This window comes from Oncorhynchus kisutch, linkage group LG5 (assembly GCF_002021735.2).
Source record: "Oncorhynchus kisutch isolate 150728-3 linkage group LG5, Okis_V2, whole genome shotgun sequence".
Classification (NCBI taxonomy): domain Eukaryota; kingdom Metazoa; phylum Chordata; class Actinopteri; order Salmoniformes; family Salmonidae; genus Oncorhynchus; species Oncorhynchus kisutch.
Genome location: NC_034178.2, coordinates 23788252 through 23813888, shown reverse-complemented (window position 1 = coordinate 23813888; position 25637 = coordinate 23788252). Strand labels below are relative to the sequence as shown.

General features: G+C 40.7%; 1 protein-coding gene across 2 annotated transcripts; it reads left to right on the top strand.

Annotated features, from left to right (window-relative positions):
- The first annotated feature begins 2229 nt into the window (after positions 1-2229).
- LOC109890786 (14-3-3 protein beta/alpha-1-like) lies at positions 2230-23205 on the top strand. 2 transcript variants are annotated; one of them, XM_020482816.2, is made up of 6 exons: positions 2230-2410; positions 19375-19675; positions 20032-20155; positions 20490-20653; positions 21002-21097; positions 21225-23205. In XM_020482816.2, the coding sequence occupies exons 2-6, from the start codon at positions 19382-19384 to the stop codon at positions 21279-21281; spliced, it is 735 nt and encodes a 244-aa protein (XP_020338405.1). In that variant the 5' UTR covers positions 2230-2410; positions 19375-19381; the 3' UTR covers positions 21282-23205. The 2 variants fall into 2 exon arrangements, 1 of the variants encoding a protein (XP_020338405.1); XR_004209983.1 differs by having other exon boundaries at positions 2279-2410; positions 20490-21097.
- Positions 23206-25637: the final 2432 nt, after the last annotated feature.

Here is a 25637-nt window from a genome sequence, read left to right as displayed (position 1 = left end):
CAGGGAAATTCTTGAGGGAAACCTGTTTCACTCTTCCAGAAATGTTAGATTGGAACGGAGGTTCACCTTCCAGCAGGACTATGATCCAAAGCATACTGCTAAAGTAACACTCGAGTGGTTTAATAGGAAACATTTAAATATATTGGAATTTGCTAGTCAAAGCCCAGACCTCAATCCAATTGAGAATCTATGGTAAGACTTAAAGATTGCTGTACACCAGCAGAACCCATCCAACTTTAAGGAACTGGAGCATTTTCGCCTTGAAGAATGGGCTAAAATCACAGTGACTAGATGTGCCAAGCTTATAGAGACATTCCCCAAGAGACTTGCAGCTGTAATTTCTGCAAAAGGTGGCTCTACAAAGTATTCTTTGGGGGGGGTGAATAATTACGCACGTTTTCTGTTTTTTTTTTGTGTTGTTTCTTGTTTGTTTCACAATAAAATATATTTAGCATCTTCATTGTGATAGGCATGTTGTGTAAATCAAATGATACACCCCCCCCCCAAAAAAAAATCCTGTTTGTAAAGCAGCCAAATAGGAAAAATACCAAGGCGGGTGAATAGTTTCGCAAGCCACTGTAGACAATTTTGACTTCGCAGCTTGGCCATCTAGTAGGTCATGGATACGAGTGCATTGCAAACACTGGTGTTAAACATTTGTACCCATGACTTGAGACGTACTATTCTTGACTCCTGTGAATGATTAAGAGAGGCCTAGAATTCCTTTTGTTTTATTTCTCCGTCTCTCTCATTTTTCTTATTTAATTTTTTACATAAATGCATACATTTATCCATAATTCATTAATACCAACAGTAATTTATTTGGTGTTCTTGCTTGAATAATAAACCTGAATATGATGCAATCTGATGACACCACTTCAGGGGTGCTTAATTAAAGTTCAAGATGGGGTTCTGCTTGTTTCTGAACTTCTCTTTGGGCATTTGTAGTACTGCCTTGAGCTGCAGTGCAGGCAGACGCACTCTTCAGTTAGTGACCAAAATTCAGCAGTAATAACGCCTTGGTCAAACACAATTTCTAGTGGCGGTAGTGAAAGAGCATGCTTTATGCTAGTATGTAACCTAAAACGAAACTGGGGAGCTAGGAGTTTTCCCCCTTAAAAGGGTTTTATTACAGACAGAATACTCCTCAGTTTCATCAGCTGTCCGCGTGGTCGGTCTCAGACGATCCCGTAGGTGAAGAAGCCGGATGAGAAAGTCCTGGGCTGGCGTGGTTACACAAGGTCTGTGGTTGTAAGGCCGGTTGGACGTACTGCCAAATGATCTAAAACGACGTTGGAGGCAGCTTATGGTAGAGAAATTAATATTAAACTCTCTGGCAACAGATATTGTGGACATTCCTACAGTCAGCATGCCAATTGCACGCTCCCTCAAAACATGAGACACCTGTGGAATTGTTTTGTGTGACAAAACTGCACATTTTAGAGTGGCCTTTTATTGTCCCCAGCACAACTTACACCTGTGGAATGATCAAGCTGTTTAATCAGCTTCTTGATATGCCACAACTGTCAAGTCGATGGATTAACTTGGAAAATGAGAAATTTTCAGGGATGTAAACAAATTTGTGCACACATTTTAGAGAAATATGCTTTTTGTCCATGTGGAACATTTCAGAGATCTTTTATTTCAGCTCATGGAACATGGTACCAACACTTTAGACATTGCCTTTGTAATTTTGTTCAGTATACATGGAACTCTTTTCATCCGAGGGGGTTCTTAGAACATTCTCTATGTAAAAAAAAATGTGCAGGTGAAAGGGTTATTCTACCAAGTCCCATAACGGGTTCTTCTGCCAGAATAACTTTTTCTCAGAGTAGTATTTTTTCTAAGAGCAGTGTTGTTAGTATTATGGTAGCAATATATATTTTTAATCATATGCATGCAATCATATTCATGCAAGCAGTCATTTCACAAGACATGATCAGTGCTTGACCTGGACAGGAGCTCACAGGAGCTGATTACTGGCAAATGTTCTACTGCTTGAGCTCCTGTTCCTCTTAAATAATATTAGCTCAAAAGTATTGTGGCGCTCCTGCAACTTTACATAAACAGTACAGCCAGACTATCCTGTCTCAACATCTGTGTTCTATGATTTACACTTTACATCGGACTGTAAGCAATCGCTTGGAGACAGTAACTATGGTGACCACTTACGTCATCGCATAGTGGCTCGCATACTCTTTATGACGTCAACTACCCTGCAGAATGCTTAGGAAACCCCGGAGTGCTTTTACCATAGATACTGGCGGGGGCAGGGGTGGAGTTTAGAGGAAGCGGAAGTGTTAGTGCAGGCGGAAGTGGTACTGCCCTGAAAATCCCGAGCAGCGAACGGAGGACAGCTTGGTACTTCCATCGTTTAGAGAAAAAGCAGGATTCAAAATACAAGCTAAATGTGAGTTCACTTGCATAAAAGTTCGAATATATTATTATCTCCTGGGTAAGATTGGTAATTGTGGGTTCATAATAACCCAACAATGTCTACAATCGCTATCTGTGGCGGAAGGTGCCTATTGTGGTTTGGGGCTGGGTACAAGGATTTAGGCCGAGACGTGTGATTGAATAGCGAGCTAGAGCTCACAAGCTAGCTAGGAATTAGGTTATTGTAAACCACGTAGGGGAGATCTCAGATCTGCCCTGGGAAATATGAATCCAAATCCAAAATGGTACCGTAATGCTGATGTATATATCCACAGAAGACAGTTTTTTTTTTTTGCAAGGCTAATGTTCCCTGCCTGGTCGTCGTGAAATCAAGACTTACAGGAGCTACCTTACTAGCGCTAACAAGCTAATGCTAACTTGACGCTATCTCCAGCTAATTTTACAAGTGAATGCACAGGTTTTTGCGATGACACAGGTGCTTAATAGCTACGAATTAAATGATATTTTCGTATATCCAACTCATTGGTAGCATTCAATTACTATAACTGTTGCTAGATAACGTTAGCTGGTTTGCTAACGGCAGCTTTCATATTAAAATTCCGCAAGGGAATGCGACAGGGAGGGCGTTACTAGCTCTCCATCTTCAATGCCGAACTGGAATCTAGCAAGCTAGCGCTTTAACGATTAGGTTGGCTACCGATTTTATAGCGCAATGGTGCAGTATTTCCGCCATGGACGTTAAATTTGACATCCGTGATCATAACTAGTTAGCGAGTATTTGCTAACGATCGAAAGATGGTTATGTTGGAGGAAATTGTAGCGATAGTAAAACACAGTGACATTTAAGACACAGCCTTGGTAATGTAGGATACCATACTGTCATAGTATACCAGTTTTATTTTTTAAAATAAATAAACTGATCTCAACTGGCGCAAGTGACACAGCCATTGTGAGCAAATCTGACCTTATCACAGTCGAAATTGACTTGAGATGACATGGCCACGAGCCGTGTAACTAACTATACATGGCCATAATAATAATACATTGGTTAAACAATAAAGCTAAGATCACCTGCTGCGTTGTCACTACTGCACGTTATTTCTTAGGGATGGATGTATGTCCTTTGAAAACATGCCTTGCGTCTAGAGCTGGGTTTCACGTAAAAGTTATATGGTTAATTTCCTATAATGGTTGTTTAGAAGAAGAAAGTCTGCTGATTATGGCTTAAACTTTCTAGAGCCCCAATGGGGACAAATCGACATTTCTAAGAATGTTGTGTTTTCAAGATAGATTATCAGAACCACAATATTGGAGTTTGTTTAGTTGTGGCCAATCATAATGGATAATACCTAACATTTACCAAGCTGATCTTATATTGTCCTATGTCAGCATTATTTAGATGTTCCGGTGTGGACAAGATTTTCCTTATAACATTACATTTGTGTTACTGGCCCAGAGAAAGGGGTTCCTTTCCTCTCAAAAAATGCTGAAAGTGTTCAAAGGTACATAAAATATTTTTAATTGACCTTTATTTAGCTAGGCAAGTCAGTTAAAAACAAATTATTATTTACAATGATGGCCTGTATGTCAATATATCAAATTAATTCAATCAATGCCTGTATCACAAGAACCACTTTTTTTGAGTGTGTTTGTTGTTCTCATGTTGTCGTTTTGTGTCTTGGCTCCTTGTGTGCTGTGCACCTTCCCATTTACACACATACAGCAAGCCCTCCGCCTTGCCACTCCCAACAACAAAGATGAGATCACTTCTTTCTCTCCTTTAAGACAAGAACTTTGGAAGTTTCTTCAAGTACAATTGCAAAAACCATCAAAAGCGCTATGATGAAACAGGCTTTCATGAGGACCGCCATAGGAAAAGAAGACCCGAAGTTACCTCTGCTGCAGAGGATAAGTTCATTGGAGTTACCAGCCTCAGAGATTGTAGCTCAAATAAATGCTTCACAGAGTTCAAGTAACAGACACATCTCAACATCAACTGTTCAGAGGAGTCTGCATGAATCAGGCCTTAATGGTCAAATTGCTGCGAAGAAACCACTACTAAAGGAAACCAATAAGAAGAAGAGACTTGCTTGGGTCAAAAAACACGAGTAACGGACATTACACCGGTGGAAATCTGTCCTTTTGATCTGATCTGAGTCCAAATGTGAGATTTTTGGTTCCAACTGCTGTGGGTTTGTGAGACACAGAGTAGATGAACGGATGATCTCCGCATGTGTGGTTACCACCGTGAAGCATGGAGGTGCTGCTGCGGGGGTGCTTTGCTGGTGACACTGTTGATGATTTATTTAGAATTAATTTAGAATTAATCTGTAACAGATGCCATTCATATTCTATCTCTGAAACTCACTTAGATAATACATTTGATGATAGTGGTAGCACTACATGGTTATAACATCTACCGAAAAGACAGCGGTGTTGCTGTCTATATTCAGAACCACATTCCTGTAAAGCTTAGGGAGGATCTAATGTTAAATACTGTTGACGTAATATGGCTACAAGTTCATCTGCCTCACCTAAAGCCCATTCTTATGGGAAGCTGCTATAGACCACCATGTGCTAACAGTCAGTATCTGAATAATGTGTGAAATGCGTGATAATGTAAAAAAGAAACGTTCTCACTGTCAACTGTTTTTATTTTCAGCAAACTTAACATGTGTAAATATTTGTATGAACATAAGATTCAACAACTGCGACATAAACAGAACAAGTTCCACAGACATTTGATTAACAGAAATTAAATAACATAATAAATTATTTAATTAATTAAATAATTAAAAATCTAAAGTAACAGTCAGTATCTGGTGTGGCCACAAGCTGCATTAAATACTGCAGTGCATCTCATGGAGATGGCCAATCTCCTCATGGACTCATTGGCCAGTTCTTGCTGTGAGATGTTACCCCCCTCTTGCACCAAGGCACCTGCATGTTCCCGGACATTTCTAGGGGGAATGGCTATAGCCCTCACCCTCCGATCCAACAGGTTCCAGACGTGCTCTATGGGATTGAGATCCGGGCTCTTCGCTGGCCATGGCAGAACACTGACATTCCTGTCTTGCAGGAAATCACGCACAGAACGAACAGTATGGCTGGTGGCATTGTCATGCTGGAGGGTCATGTCAGGTTGAGCCTGCAGGAAGGGTACCACATGAGGGAGGAGGATGTCTTCCCTGTAACGCAGAGTTGAGATTGCCTGCAATGACAACAAGCTTTGTTCGATGATGCTGTGACACACCGCCCCAGACCATGGCGGACCCTCCACCTCCAAATCGATCCCGCTCCAGAGTACAGGCCTCTGTGTAATGCTCATTCCTTCGACGATAAACGCAAATCTGACCATCACCTCTGGTGAGACAACTGCGACTCGTCAGTGATGAACACTTTTTGCCAGTACTGTCTGGTCCAGCGACGGTGGGTTCGTGCCCGTAGGCGACGTTGTTGACCGTGATGTCTGGTGAGGACCTGCCTTACAATCTAGAAGAAAAAGAAACCCACACCTATTTAGCCGAGGTGCTGGCTAGCGGAGTAGAAAACTTGAAAATTAAAGAGAGACTCTAGGAGCTCAGATGCAAAAAATGTATAACCAGCCAAGCTGTCTTCATCAGGGTTTAATCACAAACACTGCGGGATGACTCGTTTCTATAGTGTCAAAAGACACAGGTGTCAGTAATCATGGCCAAGAGTGGCCTAATATCATTGGCTAATAGCACCCCGTAAACAAAGAGAAACCATATTTCAACCCTGCAAAACGCACAAAAAAATATATAATTCATGCCTTTGACGAGCTTCTTTTGTTGGCACTCCAATATGTCCCATAAACATCACAAATGGTCCTTTTGTTCGACTAATTCCGTCGATATATATCCAAAATGTCTATTTATTTGGCACGTTTGATCCAGAAAAACACCGGTTCCAACTTGCTCAACGTGACTACAAAATATCTCAAAAGTTACCTGTAAACTTTGCCAAAACATTTCAATCTACTTTTGTAATACAACTTTAGGTATTTTTTAACATAAATAATCAATCAAATTGAAGACGGGATGATCTGTGTTCAATACAGGAAGAAAACAAACTGAAGCATGCTTTCTGGTACACTTCAAGTAACCCTCGTTCAAGATGGCCGTACTTCTTCATTACACAAAGGAATTACCTAAACCAATTTCTAAAGACTGTTGACATCCAGTGGAAGCGATAGGAATTGCAAGAAGGTCCCTTTAGAAATCTGGATTCCCAATGAAAACCCATTGAAAGAGTGGCCTCAGGAAAAAACAAATCTGAATGGTTTGTCCTCTGGGTTTCGCCTGATCTACTAATAATATACATATCTTATCTTCTGGTGATGAGTAGAAGGCAGTTGAATTTGGGGATGCATTTCATCCGGACGTGAAATACTGCCCCCAAGAAGTTAAACAAATTTTTTTTTGGGGGGGGGGGGGGGGCAACTCGGCTCCATTTATTGAATCGCGAAGCCCACTGATATTGCAAACTGCTTTAATGACTTTCATTGGCAAGATAAACAAACTTAGGGATGACATGAGAGCAACAAACGCTGATACTACACATCCAAGTATATCGGACCATATTATGAAAGACAATAATTGTACTTTTGAATTCCGTAAAGTCAGTGGAAGAGGTGAGAATTATTGTTGTCTATCAACAATGACAAGCCACCAAGGTCTGACAATCTAGATGGAAAATTACTGACGATAATGCCACTCCTATTTGCCACATCTTCAATTTAAGCCTACTAGAGAGTGTGTGCCCTCAGGCCTGGAGGGAAGCTAAAGTCATTCCGCTACCCTAGGATAGTATTAAAGCCCCTTTTTACTGGCTCAAATAGCCAACCAATCAGCCAGTTACCAACCCGTAGTAAACCTCTGGATTTAGTTTTTGACCCGATACAATGCTACTTTACAGTAAACAAATTGACAACAGAATTTCAGCATGCTTATAGAGAAGGACACTCAACAAGCACAGCACTTACACAAATGACTGATTTGACTGAGAAATCTATGATAAAATGATTGTGCACGTCAGTGCAGCTTTTGACGTTATTGATCACGTTAATGTATGTGTTATGGCTTTACACCCCCTGCTATAATGTGGACAAAGAGTTACTTGTCTAACAGACCACAGAGGGTGTTCTTTAATGGAAGCCTATCAAATATAATCCAGTTAGGATCAGGAATTCCTCACGGTAGCTGTTTTTAGGCCCCTTGTTTTTTTAAACATTTTTACTAACGACATGCCACTGACTACGGCCAGAGTTTCTATGTATGCGGATGACTTGACATGATACACGTCAGCTATTACAGCGACTGATATGACTGCAACACTCAACAAAGAGCTACAGTTAGTTTGAGTGGGTGGCGAGGAATAAGTTAGCCCTAAATATTTCTAAAACTAAAAGCATTCTATTTGGGTCAAATCATTCACTAAAACCTCAACTAAATCTTGTCATAAATCATGTGGAAATTTAGCAAGTTGAGGTGAATAACCGTGTTTCTAGTCTGCATCGAAATAGCGGTCCTTGTGTACATAGCATCGAGCATGGTGGCGACACAGTTGAGAGAGTGCTACCAAATGGCTTGAACACAGCCTGTAGGCTGTTTTGTTGAGCAGTGGTTCAATGCCATGACAGAGGGTATTACGTCGCTGCAGGTGCAGTTGATGAGCTTATTTCTCGAGTCAGTTGTTCGAATGGAGCTTGCTAGTGTGTGCCATTGTGCCATTGAAATGGCAGCAGCGGTATGACAACCAGCACATTCATGAGCATGAAATACGACTTTCCTCAGTACGACATCCTTGACGACCCACTGTGATATCAGTCGTGAAGCTAATAGCAGTGACGCTATTAGCAGTGACGCTATTACATCTAAAAAATTGTGCACTTGGTAGTGTGTACCGGTGCTCGACCAGTCGGCGGAAGCCAACATCACCCACGACAGAGAGCGGTTGATTGTCAAGGGCAATGAATTCCATTATCTTGGCGTTAATGGATTTCTCCTCTGAGCTGTCTCGCTGAAATGTTCTTACTCTTTCAAATTACTGCTCGATCCACACAGCAGACGTGGGCTAGATTAGGAATGCTGTGTAGCTCAAAATTTTACTTGCACGTCAGCTTTGGCATCGGTTTTGCACATCGGCGTTAAACTAGACATTGAGCCATTGTTGTTGGCATTTTTAGCCAATGTCGTCCGATTTCCGATATTTCGTGCATCCCTAGTTACTACACGATTTTGTGTTATTTTATAGTTTTGATGATGTCTTCACTATTCTACAATGAAGAAAATAGTAAAAATAAAGAAAAACCCTTGAATGAGTAGCTGTGTCCAAACTTTTGACTGATACTGTATATCGTAAATTACCCTTAAGTTAATAAAATGTAGATTGTTTTTTGGCTATTGCCCAGCCCTACTTAATTTGTTTTTTGGCTATTGCCCAGCCCTACTTAAAATAATATAAATTAAGTAGGGCTGGGCAATAGCCAAAAAACAATCTACATTTATGTACAATACTAGTTACATAATTTATATATTTTCGGCTGCTATATTCAACAAAAATTTGATAATTTGAAATGAGCCCATGCCTTAATTTTAAAGGAAAGGTTCGCCCTAGGGCTAGGCAATATAACTAGATATATTCTGTGACGATAGAAAAACGGCTATTATGCTGCTATATTATGCTGCTTTGTTTATTTCGTTGTGTCGCAAATCACACTCTTTACGGCAATGTTTTCCATTAATTGGAAGGAAATTTGCAACACAAACAAACATGGAGGACAGTGAACGTAACACGGAGCCCGTACTTGAAAGAGGGACTACTTTGGTCGAATGGACATGGTTTGGGTATGAAAAGTCAGACATGGACCAGAAAACCATCCTCTGCAAAATATGCTGCAGGCAGGTCCCGGCAACAGGCTCAAACACCACTAACCTGTTTTACCACCTACTCAAGAATCATGTGAAATAGTACGGAGAGAGTCTACGAATGAGACCCAAAAAAGTACAGTTGAGTGCTCAAAACAAACCCTCGACTCAGACGTTGCGAGAGGCTTTTGCCTGCGGCACACCATATGGCAAAGAATTACGAAGATGGAAGGAGAGAATAGCTGCCGTTACAACTTACATCTGCAAAGACACAGTCACAATTTACACGGTCGAGAAACGGGTTTTGTGAGTTGGTGCTAACAGGCTGACTACCCCGCTTGCGTTGCAAAATAAATGTAGAAATCTATATTATTCAATTATTGCACAATTTCCCTAGTTTAAATAAATTCATGTTAGCAGGCAATATTAACAAAATACTCAAGTTTAAAAATATATACTTGTGTATTAAGAAAGTGTTTATGGACCATGTTTATGGTTAGGTCCACATTAGTTCAACGATAGTGCTTTTTTTCGCGAATGCGCTTGTTAAATCACCTGTTTGGCGAAGTAGGCTATGATTCACTGATAAATTAACAGGCACTGCATGACAAGCTAGATAACTACACATGGTTGAAGATATTACTAGTTTAACTAGTGATTATGTTAAGATGGTCTTTTATAAGTTACGTTTAATGCTAGCTAGCACTTTACCTTGGCTCCTTGCTGCACTCGCATAACAGGTAGTCAGCCTGCCACGCAGTCTCCTCGTGGAAGTGCAATGTAATCGGCCATGATCGGTGTCCAAAAATGCTGATTACCGGTTGTTTTGAAAACCTGAAATCGGCCATAATTAATCGGCCATTCTGATTAATCGGTCGAACTCGACACTCAACCCAAGGTACAAAATGCAAATTGATGTGTGACACATTAATGCCAAAATTACATGCAAAACAGACAGCCCCCCCCCCCCCAAATATTAATATATTTATATATTTTGGTCTGTTTTTTTTGTTTTTTTTCTATAGTTGAAATGTTTTCTATTTAGCTTTTTAGATTATATGCATTAATATATTATTTTGTTAATTGAAAATTTGCACAAAGTTTCTAAATAAAAGGAGAAATAATCAAATATGAGTAAGTACCTTTATCTGTTTAGTAAAATTCAAAATGTTACAAAAAATAGGCATTCGCATGGTCAGTTTATATGAACTATTCTTTGAATTTACAGAATTCAAATACACTTAAACTCAGTTTTTCACAATTCCTGACATTTAATCCTAGTAAAAATTCCCTGTCTTAGGCCAGTTAGGATCACTACTTTATTTTAATAACCTCTTACAGCTCCCCCTACTTTGTGTAATTTCCGCCTGAAGACATACCCAAATCTAACAGCCTGTAGCTCAGGCACAGAACCAAGGATATTGCATATTCTTGGTACCATTTGAAAGAAAACACTCTGAAGTTTGTGTAAACGTGAATTGAATGTAGGAGAATATAACACAATAGATTATTTTTGTATCATCTTTCAAATTAACAAGATAAAACAAACATTCAGATAGGATGATGGGGACAATTTCAGTGAAAAATATAAGATGGCAACAGTACTTGTGCAAGGTTTCAGGATGATAACCAAAATGAGTGTGCTACTACAAGACATTTATCATGAAGTCACCCAGGTGTCCCACACAAGTAGCCCAAATGTACCCAAGTGGCCAAATTGGTGAAGGTATACATTTTGAAACAAATAACTATATACAAAATACCAAAATGGTATTCTAACACACCACCCCCCCAAAAAAATGAGGGGAAAAAATGATTTTTTAAAATAAAAAATCATTTAAAAAATCATTTTTTTCCCCAAATTTTTTTTTGGGGGGGGGTGGTGTGTTAGAATACCATTTTGGTATTTTGTATATAGTTATTTGTTTCAAAATGTATACCTTATCTATATATATATATATATATATATATATATATATATATATATATATATATATATATATATATATATATATATATATATATATATATATATATATATATATATATATATTTTTTTTTTTTTATATATATATATATATTTATATATATATATATATATATATATATATTTATATATATATATTTACAAAATAACATGGGTAACTATTTACACACTTTCAATATTTGGAAGACCCTCAGTCCTCTATCAAATCAAATCAATTTATATAGCCCCAGCCTAAAACCCCAAACAGCAAGCAATACAAGTGTAGAAGCACGGTGGCTAGGAAAAACTCTAGAGGCAAAAACCTAGAGAGGGACCAGGCTATGAGGGGTGGCCAGTCCTCTTCTGGCTGTGCCGGGTGGCGATCACAGTGGTTGTAGAGGGTGCAACAGGACAGCACCTCGAGTAAAAATGAACAGTTTAGGGTTCCATAGAGTTGAGGCAGAAGAGTTGAAACTGGAACAGCGGCAAGGCCAGGTGGACTGGGGACAGCAAGGAGTCATCATGCCAGGTATTCCTGACGCATGGTCCTAGGGCTCAGGTCCCCCGAGAAAGAGAGAATTAGAGAGAGCATACTTAAATTCACACAGGACACCAGATAAGACTCCCATTCGGAGTCAGTGTCACTGTGAAAGAAAATGTTCAGTTAGAATAGTTTCACATATGAGCCCTGTATCAACAGGTATGATAAACAGATATATATAGAGAGTTGAAGGTTGAATATATTATTATATTACTATTACCTGCTAGATCTACTGTCTCTTTTATATTATGACAGACCAGCTGTATCTACTGTCTCCATTTCACTTTGGCCATTGTGGTCCTGCCCTCTCATCAACAGCCTCAAATAGACTATTTCATGTGGGTTTGGGTGGGGTGGCAGACACACGCATCTCACATTTCATGACATTACATGTTTATATAAATAAAATTTAAAAAATCACAAATAATATTTTATATTATTAATTTCTTGCTTCTACACCTGCATTGCTTGCTGTTTGGGGTTTTAGGCTGGGTTTCTGTACAGCACTTTGAGATATCAGCTGATGTACGAAGGGCTATATAAATACATTTGATTTGATTTAATTTCAAACAAGGGCGTTAAGCATGATAAGAACTTACCAGTCCAAAACGATGTCTTCTCACGTTCAAAAAATATTCCTCCACAATCGCTAAATGAATCGTTCTTCAACAATCTGTCTCACCTTCCAATTTATTCTAAAATTGTGTGTACATCTGTATATCTAGATTTAGCTTTCCCTGACTTAGTTGCCACGATGATTGATATATAAACAGCTGAATCTGCGCGTTCACCAAACAATGCATGCGTAATATGTGTAGCTCCTTCCGGTATGAAACTTCAATAGCGAATGACTCGCTTTACGCTGGAGCTTACTACATGGGTTGGTCTTGCAACAGATAAACATGGCGTATTGCCGTTTAGCTCAGCTCATTGGCTATCTACCCAGCTAGTAGATTTCAAGACGATCAGTGGTCATTGCGTTAAAAGACAGTCAATCAACGAAACAGCGGGCAAATCATTGGTGCACAATGATGTCATGACTTGTTGTCTTCAAATTCTTTCAATCCCGCGAAATGGCCCATCAGGTTTGATTGTGTTACAAACAAACCAGTTGATTGCAGTGAAACCAAACATGACTGGAAAAGTCACATTCTGTGGGTTATTTACCTGGAATGTGTTGTTGAAAATGGAATGAGACGGAATTCACGACACAAGCAGTTAACAAAATGTTTAGTGTTAGGCTATAAAACATATTTTATCAAACAAAAAATCATTCATTTGTGTAACAATGAGCATTGGAATAGCAAACAGACGAAGATTGTCAAAGGTAAACTATTTATTTTAATGCAGTTTGTGATTTTGTTACGCCTGTTCTGGTTAATTTTTTAAAATATTTTTTATGGGGCTCTATGCTCCGATAATTGCATCGTATTCTTTCGCAGTAAATCCTTTTTTAAATCTGACAACGCAGTTGGATTAGCATGATTCTAGGCTTTCGATACATGTGAGACACTTGTATTTTCATGAATGTTTAATATGACTATTTATGTATGTAGCGATCACCGTATGTTGTGGAATTTCAGCCCGCTAGCGGGTTCCGTGCGCAGATAGGTTAAGAATGTGAAATGTCAGAATAATAGTGTAGAGTGATTTATATAATCTTTTATTTATTTCTTCACATTCCCAGTGGGTCAGAAGTTTACATACACTCAATTAATATTTGGTAGCAATTGCCTTTAAATTGTTTAAATTGGGTCAAACGTTTCGGGTAGCCTTCAACAAGCTTCCCACAATAAGTTGGGTGAATTTTTGCACATTCCTCCTGACAGAACGGGTGTATCTGAGTCAGGTTTGTAGGCCTCCTTGCTCGCATATGCTTTTTCTCTTCTGCCCACAAATTTTCTATAGGATTGATGTCAGGGATTTGTGATGGCCACTCCAATAACTTGACTTTTTTGTCCTTAAGCCATTTTGCCACAACTTTGGAAGTATGCTTGGGGTCATTGTCCATTTGGAAGACCCATTTGCGACCAAGCTTTAACTTCCTGACTGATGTCTTGAGATGTTGCTTCCAATATATCCACATAATTTTCCGCCCTCATGATGCCATCTATTTTGTGAGGCGCACCAGTCCCTCCTGCAGCTAAGCACCCCCACAAGATGATGCTGCCACCCTCGTGCATCACGGTTGGGATGATGTTCTTCGGCTTGCAAGCCTTCCACTTTTTCCTTCAAACATAACGATGGTCATTATGGCCACGCATTTCTATTTTTGTTTCATCAGACCAGAGGACATTTCTCCAAAAAGTACGATCTTTGTCCCCATGTGCAATTGCAAATCGTAAGTCTGGCTTTTTTATGGCGGTTTTGGAGCTGTGGCTTCTTCCTTGCTGAGCAACCATTCAGGTTATGTTGATATAGGACTCGTTTTACTGTGGATATAGACACTTTTGTACCTGTTTCCTCCAGCATCTTCAAGGTCCTTTTGCACTTCAAGGTCCGTTCTGGGATTGATTTGCACTTTTTGCATTAAAGTACGTTCCTCTTTTGGAGACCGAACGCCTTCCTGAGTGGTATGACGGCTGCTTGGTACCATGGTGTTTATACTTGCGTACTATTATTTGTACAGATGAGCGTGGTACCTTCAGGCATTTGGAAGGTCAGACTTGTGGAGGTGTACCATTTTTCTTGGCTGATTTCTTTTGATTTTCCCATGATGTCAAGCAAAGAGGCACCGAGTTAGAAGGTAGGCCTTGAAATGCATCCACTGGTACACCTCTAATGGACTCAAATGATGTCAATTAGCCTAGCAGAAGCTTCTAAAGCCATGACTTCATTTTCTGGAATTTTTCCAGCTAAAAAATATTTTCCCAAGGTAAAAATCTGTAATTCTGCCCCTGAGCAAGGCAGTTAACCCACTGCAATTGCTACCAAATATTAATTGAGTGTATGGGCGCCGAAGACGTGGATGCAGATTAAGGCAGCCCTCCGCACAACTGATTCAGAGGGGTTGGGTAAGATGCGGAAGACACATTTCAGTTGAATGCATTCAGACATTCAACTGACTAGGTAACAGTCACACTGTAAATTAAAGGAATGGGTGGCATTGGGTGGATTTTTCCTTTAAGTTGTTTTGGCAAATGCACATGTTTTAGAAACATTAACCTGCTCTTTTCTGGTTAGGAAATCAAAAAGTTTGCCTGCATGAAGAATTATTTGAAAAGGTTGCTTTTTGGTAAACTGAAGCTCCTTTCCCTTTGTCAATTACCCACACTGCGCTGTAGTCTCTTCAATCACAAGGCAGTTAATACTATTGTCACCCATCAGAATATTGTAACTCTAATCTGGTCTTTAGGCTACATCTATTATTACTACATCTATGTGTGAAATTAGTTTTGATATAGTTTAGGTCAGGTGTCACTAGCCTTCTCAAGATCACTTTCTGAGTCAAAATGCAACCCGAGATCTACTGCTCAGATTTTCTTTTAACGTGTCTTAAAACATTTAAGTCTATGCAACACTAACCTATTAAAAACAGTACTGTAGCAATGAGATTTGTGCAGTGGGCTATAGGCCCAATACGTTATCACCGCACATTGGCTTTGCTTGAATTGCCCTCCCAATGCATTGTCCCCCACCCCCCAAAAAGTTCATTTAAAACTGTGAGTTATATGATCACAGCGGTAATAGATAAGTCATTGTATTACTTTTGAGTCACAGCTGATTGAGCATACATTTAAATAATTTGCTTATTTTTACTTTACTGGGCTGATGGTGCCTGCATCTGATGGTCAGTCTCAGCGGAGGGAGAGAGCAGCTGACTGAGGGTCTGCCTCAACGTCCTGCCGCTTTCCCTTTCCTCTGCTGACACTGACCAAAAAGGGACACCGTTTTCTAGCTGATGACGACTCACGCACCACAAATTCATGCTGTGAACAGAGAAAGTGAAATATTCCTGGATATTAAAAAAGAACCAAGACGCTAATAAAACGCAAGCCTATCGATACACTTTCCTACTCATTCGTTACAGCTGCAGCGCTGGTTGTAGCACGAGTGGAAGTGGGAAGAATATGCATTTTATGGCTTATAAAGGTGTTGAATAAAAAGAGTTGACAGTGCTGAGTAAGGACTTACATGAACTCACTCATAAAAACAGCAGCTCTCGTCATGGTTTAAAAAAAAAAATCTCGCAGTATCAGCTTTACTGTAGCTTTTAAAAAATTCCTGCTACATTACTGCAGACATGGTAAACTGAGCCACACGATTGGCCAGCGTTAGGCCTTTAGTGCACTTGATTTACTCTCCGGGCCTGCCTGGAGCGAGAGTCCGTAACTTCAGACACATGTTTCAAAATGCAAACTCTTTGCCTGCTCAGCGCTCAGGCCAGCTAAATTGGGTGCACCTACCACCTATCACCTTTTTTACAGAAATGTTTGGCGATCGACTGAAAGCGACCGGTTGGTGACCACTGGTTAGGGTGTAGTTTCAATCTATTTTAATTGTATTTTTGTTCAACTAGGCAAGTCCGTTAAGAACAAATTCTTATTTTACAATGATGGCCTAACCCGGACGACACTAGGCCAATTGTGCCCGCCCTATGGGACTCCTGATCACGTCTGGTTGTGTACAGCCCGAGATCGAACCAGAGTCTGTAGTGATGCCTCTAGCACTGAGATGCAGTGTTTTAGACCGCTGTGCCACTCGGGAGCCATGGGCCATTGTCAGATGGCAGCCAAGTGCAAGGGGGGGAAATTACATGTCCTCAGTGTTTTGAATAGACTTATTTAAGAGAAGTCAAGGATGGGGGGGCATGACTTTGAAAATGGCAGAATAATTAAAATGTTAAATTCATATGACCTCAATGATGCTCTCTGAGTTTAGTTGTCTATGATTAGTCTCTCCTCGGTCATCTTTCAAATACCCACGTGATGGTTGTATGCTCCTGAAAACCAATGAGTAGATGGGAGAGGTGGGACTTCCAGCGTGTCAAGTGTCTCAAAAATAGACAAGTTATATTTTATCGTTTGACTACGCATACTCTCGTTCAGGCCTGTGAGCGGCGTGGGTGAAATGGTTGCATAACATGTACACTACCAGTCAAAAGTTTGGACACACATACTCATTCAAGGGTTTGTTATTTTTTTTATTGTTATTATTTTCTACATTGTAGAATAATAGTGAAGACATCAACTATGAACTAACACATTAAATCCTGTAGGAACCAAGAAAGTGTTAAACAAATCCAAATATATTTTAGATCATTCAAAGTAGCTACCCTTTGCCTTGATGACAGTTTTGCACAGTCTTGGCATTCTCTCAACCAGCTTCCCCTGGAATACTTTTCCAACATTCTTGAAGGAGTTACCACATATGCTGAGCACTTGTTGGCTGCTTTTCCTTCACTCTGCGGTCCAACTCATCCCAAACCATCTCGGTTGGGTTGAGGTTGGGTGATTGTGGAGGCCAGGTCATCTGATGCAGCACTCCGTCACTCTCTTTCTCGGTCAAATAGCCCTTATACAGCCTGGAGGTGTGTTCGGTCATTTTCCTGTTGAAAAACAAATGATAGTCCCACTAAGCGCAAACCAGATGGGATGGCATATCACTGCAGAATGCTGTGGTTGCCATGCTGGTTAAGTGTACCTTGAATTCCAAATAAATTATATATATTATCACCAGCAAAGCACCATAACACCACCACCTCCATGCTTCATGGTGGGAACCACGCAGAGTAGGTGAACGGATGATCGGCACATGCATCTCAGAACGACACGGTGGTTAGAACCAAAAATGTCTAATTTGGACTCTTCAGACCAAAGGAGATTTTCACCTGTCTATTGTCCATTGCTCTCTTATTATTGGTGTCTGTTAGTAGTAGCAATTCAACCATGAAGGCCTGATTCATGCAGTCTCCTCTGAACAGTTGATTTTGAAATGTCTGTTATTTGAACTCCGTGAAGCATTTATTTGGGCTACAATTTCTGAAGCTGGTAACTCTAATGAACTTATCCTCTGCAGCAGAGGTAACTCTGGTCTTGATGGATGATGGGTTTTTGCGACTGTACTTGAAGAAATGTTCCGTATTAACTGACCTTTGTCTTAAAGTAATGATGGACTGTCATTTATCTTTGCTTATATGAGCTGTTCTTACCATAACATGGACTTGGTCTTTAACCAAATAGCTATCTTCTGTATATCACCCCTACCTTGTCACAACATAAATGCTTGGCTCAAACGTATTAAGGAGGAAAGAAATTCCACAAATGGACTTTTAACAAGGCACACCTGCTAATTGAAATGCATTCCAGGTGAATACCTCATGAAGCTGGTTGAGAGAATGCCAAGAGTGTGCAAAGCTGTCATCAAGACAAAGCGTGGCTACTTTGAAGAATCTTAAATAAAAATATATATTTGGATTTGTTAAACACGTGTTATTTCATAGTTTTGATGTCTTCACTATTATTCTACAATTGTAGAAAATAGTACAAATGTGGCCTCCCGAGTGGCGCAGTGTTCGAAGGCACTGCATCACAGTTGCTAGCTGTGCCACTAGAGATCCTGGTTCGAGTCCAGGCTCTGTTACAGCCGGCCGCGAACGGGAGACTTATGGGGTGGCGCACAATTGGCCCAGCGTCATCCGGGTTAGGCGAGGGTTTGGCTGGCAGGGATGTCCTTGTTCCATCGTGCTCTAGCGACTCCTGTGGCTGGCCGGGTGCATGCACGCTGACACGGTCGCCAGGTGTAGTGTTTCCTCCGACACATTGGTGTGGCTGGCTTCCGGGTTAAGCGGGCATTGTATCAAGAAGCAGTGTGACTTGGTTGGGTCTCGACCTTCGCCTCTCCCAAGTCTCATCGCTGCAACTCCCGTACGGACAAGACTGTAACTACCAATTGGACACCACGAAAAAGGGATAAAAGTAAAAACACAAAAAATCAAGATAAACCCGCAAATGAGTAGGTGTCCAAACCTTTGACTGGTACATTTATTTTGCAACGCTCGTGCATGGAATGTAGCCACTGTGGTTTGGATGTAAGGGAGTAGTTCCTCACTGGTATCTGAAAGGTTTTATGATGTTTATTAATCAATTTGATCGTGTAGCCTATTGAATACTCAATAATTTTCCATTTGAAGAACACTTGCAGGTTTTGGGTCAGTTCCATTTAAATGGAAGTGAACTTGCTTTTCAGTTTCCAGAATTAACTGAACTGAATTGAAATGAAATTGACCCGGACATGTCTGGACATGCTATTGGGTTGTCTTTATATCCGTATATTGTTGGGCATTTTATTACGCCTAATAACTGAGTATTCAGTAGGCTACATGATAAAATGGATTAATAAAATCAGAACATTATAAAACTTTTCAGGACCCACAGAGGTGCACATTAATGTTCTAGCCCAGCACAAGCACACCAGATGCATCTAATCAGGTCTGTTAGTATACGACTAGATACAAAATGTTCATCCCCTTGGGTCCACAGTACTAGGATTGTAGAATGGGTAACCTCATACTTTCTAGCACTACTAATAACTGTTGTTTGGTGTGACTATGACCACAATAACTCTGTGCCATTTCACAGCCTCAACATGGACAAGAACGACCTGGTACAGAAGGCTAAGCTGGCCGAGCAGGCCGAACGCTATGACGACATGGCGGCGGCGATGAAAGCGGTGACGGAGCAGGGCGGCGAGCTCTCCAACGAGGAGCGCAACCTGCTGTCGGTGGCCTACAAGAATGTGGTGGGGGCGCGTCGCTCCTCCTGGCGCGTTATCTCCAGCATCGAGCAGAAGACCGAGGGCAACGAGAAGAAGCAGCTGATGGCCCGTGAATACCGCGAGAAGATTGAGGCCGAGCTGCAGGACATCTGCAAGGATGTGCTGGTGAGAGAGCTTGCTAGTCTATGCAAGCGAGAGCTTGCTAGTCTATGTGCCCCCATCGCTTTTAAAGGAGTCCCTTGATGCTATGGACGGGGTGATATAACGTGACACTGGGGCTAGAGTTACATTCATTTAGAGTCCAGGCAATTTGGGAATGTGGTTGGAAGTGGAAATTGTACAGGGAAAATGACCTATTTACACAACAAGCATTTTTCATTTAGCGTGATTGTGAGCTGGAATGAATTTGACTCCAAAGCAAGGTTGCAGAGCATCTATTTTTGGTTAATCTTTTGTTTGGTCCTGTGTGTTGAAAGAGTGGAGTTGACTGACACCCAATCAACCCCTTTTCTTGGTTTTAGGCACTCCTCGACAATTACCTCATTGCCAATGCGACTCAGGCAGAAAGCAAGGTGTTCTACCTTAAAATGAAAGGTGACTACTACAGATATCTGTCCGAGGTGGCATCTGGAGACTCAAAAAAGAGTAAGTAGATCTCTGTTCTGTGAGGAAGCTTCCGAGTCACACTGTTGCCAAGAACCCATAATCGTTAATTGGCCACTTTTCCTCAGCCTCTGATTATCATGGAAATAAGCAAAACCTACATTTTTATAATCTGCTGCTTGCAGTGCTTTTTAAGGCTTAAGTGGTATCATCGCTGGCCTGATTTGATGTCCACAGTACATAATATCTAGACAATGTTCAATCAGTATCCATTATACAGGAGATGCTCTGTGAAATGAAACATTAATTCTCTTCAACAAAAGCATGATGAGTGAATGGTGTTAATTCATTGGGCCCCTTCTCTCCTCCATCACAGCCACAGTGGAGAACTCCCAGCAGGCCTACCAGGAGGCATTTGACATCAGCAAGAAGGACATGCAGCCGACACACCCCATCAGGCTGGGCCTCGCTCTCAACTTTTCCGTCTTCTATTACGAGATCCTCAACTCCCCCGAGCAGGCCTGCAGTTTGGCGAAGGCGGTGGGGCACCGTTATACACTCACACACGTTACACCATCACACTGCAGTGACTGCGTGATACAGAAGGAGCCCTTTTTGGCCTCCGAATCAATACGGAGTGCAAACACGCCCCTCCTGCTCAGCTTTTTTACACAAACCTGCTCGTTAACACCGGTGCTTGTGCTGTTGGCATTTGCCAAATATTTAAATGAAAAATAGACTGTTGACTGTTGTGATGGTGCTTTGTCATCTGGAGTACCAAGCTTTGTCAATTAGTAAAGTGTTTTGGAGGCATTTTATGCTGTGGTATTCTGGGCCTTATAAAACATGTTTTGTTTACCCCCTTCCATATACCTATTTTCCCTATAGGCTTTCGACGAAGCGATCGCCGAACTTGACACCTTGAACGAGGACTCTTACAAAGACAGCACCTTGATCATGCAGCTACTAAGGGACAATCTCACTGTAAGTGCTTACCGCCAATATGCGCCTTGCCAATGTCATGCCATTCAAATGCATTATCGTTCGATAGACTTGGAACTGAATGCCTCGAGTGTATGAATCCAATGTTTTTTTTTTTCCCCCTCTACAGCTGTGGACATCAGAAAACCAGGGTGATGAGGGGGATGCCGGCGAAGGGGAGAACTAAAGGCGTTGCACATCACTGTTAATCCACCCACACTCTTTTTTTCTCTTATTTTACACATATACAGCCCATACATCCCTGCTCCATCCAGCCCCCTCCCTTTCTGTATGACAAGCAGCATGAATTGTACCTGACCTACCAGTTGTGCCCTTTCTCAGATATGCTCAGTTGTTAACAAGCAGAGTATTGTTTTGTGAGGATAAAAGAAAAATACATTTACCCGGTTGAGTGGCAAGGCCATTCACCCCCCCCCCCCCCCTTTGATTCTCTCCTAACATTTCATAAAGATATGTTCTTTCACCTAGCAAGATATGCATTTTAGTATCCTTTTTTGCTTTGCTAGTGTACTGGCGATTGCTGGTTTTTATTCAAAAAGGTCATTAAACTGTCTGTTTATTTTCAACAAACACTGTGATGCTTAGTTTTTCTCCACATAATCACAAGTTCTGGTCGCTAAAATTCAGTACTGTATGTAGCAGTGCAATTCTGCTGTGGCCTCATAGAGAATGGTAGAAGAGGTTGTATTGTGACACTGACTAACATGCATATTGCTGTGTATTGTAAATTTTATTTTGGATCTGGAACTAAAATGAATACAAGGGACCCTAGGTTTTGCCATTCAATGTATGTCCAGCTGAAAAGAAAAAAAACATTCCATTAGAACCTAACATTAAAGGTAGACTCAGCAAAATAACGTTGCAGCACTGCAGGTATTGAGATGAGCAAGACTTTGGTCTTACACGGTCACACAGTATCTGTGCATGCGCACAGGTTTTCTTCACATTGTTAGTGTGGTAGGTACGAGACCAAAACAGAGTGAAAGTTGAGCTCCCACTTCAGCGCTCTTAGTTGCGGAAATAGACCCACTATGCTGTTTACTTTCTGCATCGACGTCATGTCGCTGAGTCTATCTTCAAGATGTTATACAGTTTTTGATCAAACGGGAGCATTCTCCTAATGGTATGTACTAGAACAGTTGACAAGAAGGTGCTGTTTGACATTAGTATAATGATACTATTTTGTTCTTGAATGTTACTTTTTTGCTTTGCGTAATAGTGACTTGCACATTGGTTCAAAACTGTAAATTGTAAACACTTTTAAAATACATTTGAAATCTGTCTTAAATTTTGTTAACCTGCTTGCAAAGAAACACCTTAAAGCTGTTTTACGTTGAACTTTTACATATTGGTTATTAAAGCCTTTCTTGAAGGCCTTATGCTGACAGTCCAAACTGACCAGTCAAAAGTTTAGATTTCATAAAGGAAGCAGTAAGAGAATGCATGCTCTTGCCCACGAAGAGTGTGTAAGCAAGTCCCCTTATGTAAATTGTGTCAGTCAGAGATGGCATTGATGCTTTTGTTTTGTGTATCTCCAGACTTAAGGGTCTATCAGAGGAGAACATATTGTAGTGGAATGCGGTCAGTGGATGGGTTAGATTCTGGAGTAGTGCAAGGAACTTGAAGAAGTAGCTGAATTCACTCAGTGTCACAATACTTTGTCATCACCATAACATTCCACTTAGGTGTTGAATTCATCTGGTTCAGTCTTGCTGAAGACAATGTTTCATGCACTGAAAAAAATCTCCCCGTTAGCTGAATAAATGGCAGTTATTCTACGCTTAATTTAAAAAATGCAGTAGTGAATGTGGAACCGAGCCTGTCTGTATATCTGGTATCTCCAATTGCTTTGTTTTTACTGACCAGTATTCTGCCTAAAGTTTGCTTCTGTGATGGTTTATATTGCTTAGCGCGCACGTGGTTGTGAAAATTTAGAATAGCATTAAAACAAAAATACACAAAAAAAACAACCCCTGGTTATTGATGTAATACTAGATTTGTATGTCTTTTAAAACAGTTCTAGTTTCACCCTACATGTTATCAGGAAAATGTAAAAGACAATTTAAAGTGAAATAAAAGTTTTATCAGTTCCAAATTGTCCTGTTTTGTTTTTGTAACGGTTTGTCTGACAGAGTTAAAACACTCTCGCATACATTTTTCTTATTTTTTACTGATAAGCGTTATTTAAAGTTCAATTAAAACAGGCACATTTTTTAGAAGACCTCAAAGGCTGCATATTACAGCCCAATTCTGATCTTTTTTTCACTAATTGGTTTTTCAACCAATCAGATCAGCGTTTGGTCATAAGAACAATTAGTGGGAAAAAATACATGTGTACATGCAGCCAAAGAAGATTCAATCAGATCAAGTATTAACCGGATAGCCAACACCCGCATAGCTGATGTTTTGGCAGTGTAGATGCATTGGAGCTGTCAAATTGGTGAGAAGCTGCTCTTGATCATTGTCATTAAAGCCACACCTTCCTGCTTGCATTAGATGTTCAGAATGAGAAAGTGTATGCTATATAGAAATGATGCTTACATTTGAAATAATGAATGAGGATTTCTATCAACCTAATTGAGTAGATTAGGCCTACAAGTCACATTCCACTGTTCGAACTTGTGAACAAGTTGGGGAAAACAGGGTTGTGGGTCATTAGATTTGCAGTTGAAGATAAAATAAACAAAAATACAAAACACAGCTGAAAATAATTTAGTCAGTGAACCTAAAATGAAGAAACTCTGCATAGTTATTATTATAGATTTTCAACTTCCTAGAACAACCTACCAGCATACCTTTATTTAACTAGGCAAGTCAGTTAAGAACAAATTCTTATTTTCAATGACGGCCTAGGAACAGTGGGTTAACTGCCTGTTCAGGGGCAGAACAACAGATTTTGTACCTTGTCAGCTCAGGGGTTTGAACTTGCAACCTTCCGGTTACTAGTCCAACGCTCTAACCACTAGGCTACGCTGCCGCCCCATAGAGTGGCTTGGCTGACCACTCTTGACAGTTACACTATCAAGCAACTTCAAATGGATAGCTTCAAATAAAAATGGGATTTTCTCTCAATTTAATTCCTACTACTACATAGCCTATATGATACATCTCATACATTATACACATTAGCATGCATGTAGAAATGTTATGACGTATACCCTTAGTGACCTGGAATTGGGTGAAATAGCCATCCTATGATTAAACCTTAAAGTGCAACTCCACAACTTTTCAACCTTATATTAGTTATCTCCAGCATCTACATACACCCTATATACAACAGTATGTGGACACCCCTTCAAATTAGTGAATTCAGCTATTTCAGCCACCTTTGTTGCTGACATGTGTATAAAATCGAGCACACAGCCATGCAATCTTCATTGTTTTAATTCACTGTAGAGCCCTCAGTCCCGCTCAAAATGCCTTTGTCCCACCCCACACTCATGCGGAAACCTCACCTAGGATAACTGACGCCTCCAGAGACAACCTCTCTCATTGTCACCCAACGTATAGGTTTACCTCCACTGTACTCACATCCTACCATACCCTTGTCCGTACAGTACATTATGCCTTGAATCTATTCTACCATGCCCAGAAATCTGCTCCTTTAAATCTCTGTTCCGAAAGCACTAGACAACCAGTTCTTATAGCCTTTAGCCGTACTCCTCTGTTCCTCTGGTGATGTAGAGGTTAACCCAGACCCTGTAGCCCCCAGTACTACACCTACTCCCCAGGCGCTATCATTTGTTGACTTTGGTAACCGTAAAAGCCTTGGTTTCATGCATGTTAACATCAGAAGCCTCATCCCTAAGTTTGTTTTATTCACTGCTTTAGCAAACTCCGCCAACCCTGATGTCCTAGCTGTGTCTGAATCCTGGCTTAGGAAGGCCATTAAAAATTCTTAAATTTCCATCCCCAACTACAACATTTCCCGCCGAGATAGAACTGCCAAAGGGGATGGAGTTGCAATCTACTGCAGAGCCTGCAGAGGTCTGTGCCCAAAAAGTACGAGCTTCTACTTTTAAAAATCCACCTTTCCAGAAATAAGTCTCTCACTGTTGCAGCTTGTTATAGACCCCCCTAAACCCCCAGCTGCACCCTGCACACCATATGTGAATTAAATGCCCCTCATTTATCTTCAGAGTTTGTACTGTTAGGTGACCTAAACTGGGATATGCTTAACACCCCGGCCATCCTACAATCTAAACTAGATGCCCTCAATCTCACACAAATTATCATGGAATCTACCAGGTACAACCCTAAATCCGTAAACATGGGCACACTCATCGATATCATCCTGACCAACCTGCCCTCTAAATACACCTGCTATCTTCAACCAGGATCTCAGCGATCACTCCATGCGTCCATAATGGGTCCGCGGTCAAACGACCACCCGTCATCACTGTCAAACGCTCCCTAGAACACTTCAGCGAGCAGGCCTTTCTAATCGACCTGGCCCGGGTATCCTGGAAGGATATTGACTTCATTCCATCAGTAGAGAATGCCTGGTTATTCTTTAGAAGTG

Excerpts from the sequence above, each read along its gene's own strand:
- LOC109890786 (XM_020482816.2), top strand. The coding sequence starts at position 19,382 with ATGGACAAGAACGACCTGGTACAGAAGGCTAAGCTGGCCGAGCAGGCC. Across the intron at positions 20,654-21,001 it reads CCTGCAGTTTGGCGAAGGCG|GCTTTCGACGAAGCGATCGC; the intron begins GTGGGGCACCGT and ends TTTTCCCTATAG. Across the intron at positions 21,098-21,224 it reads TACTAAGGGACAATCTCACT|CTGTGGACATCAGAAAACCA; the intron begins GTAAGTGCTTAC and ends CCCCCTCTACAG.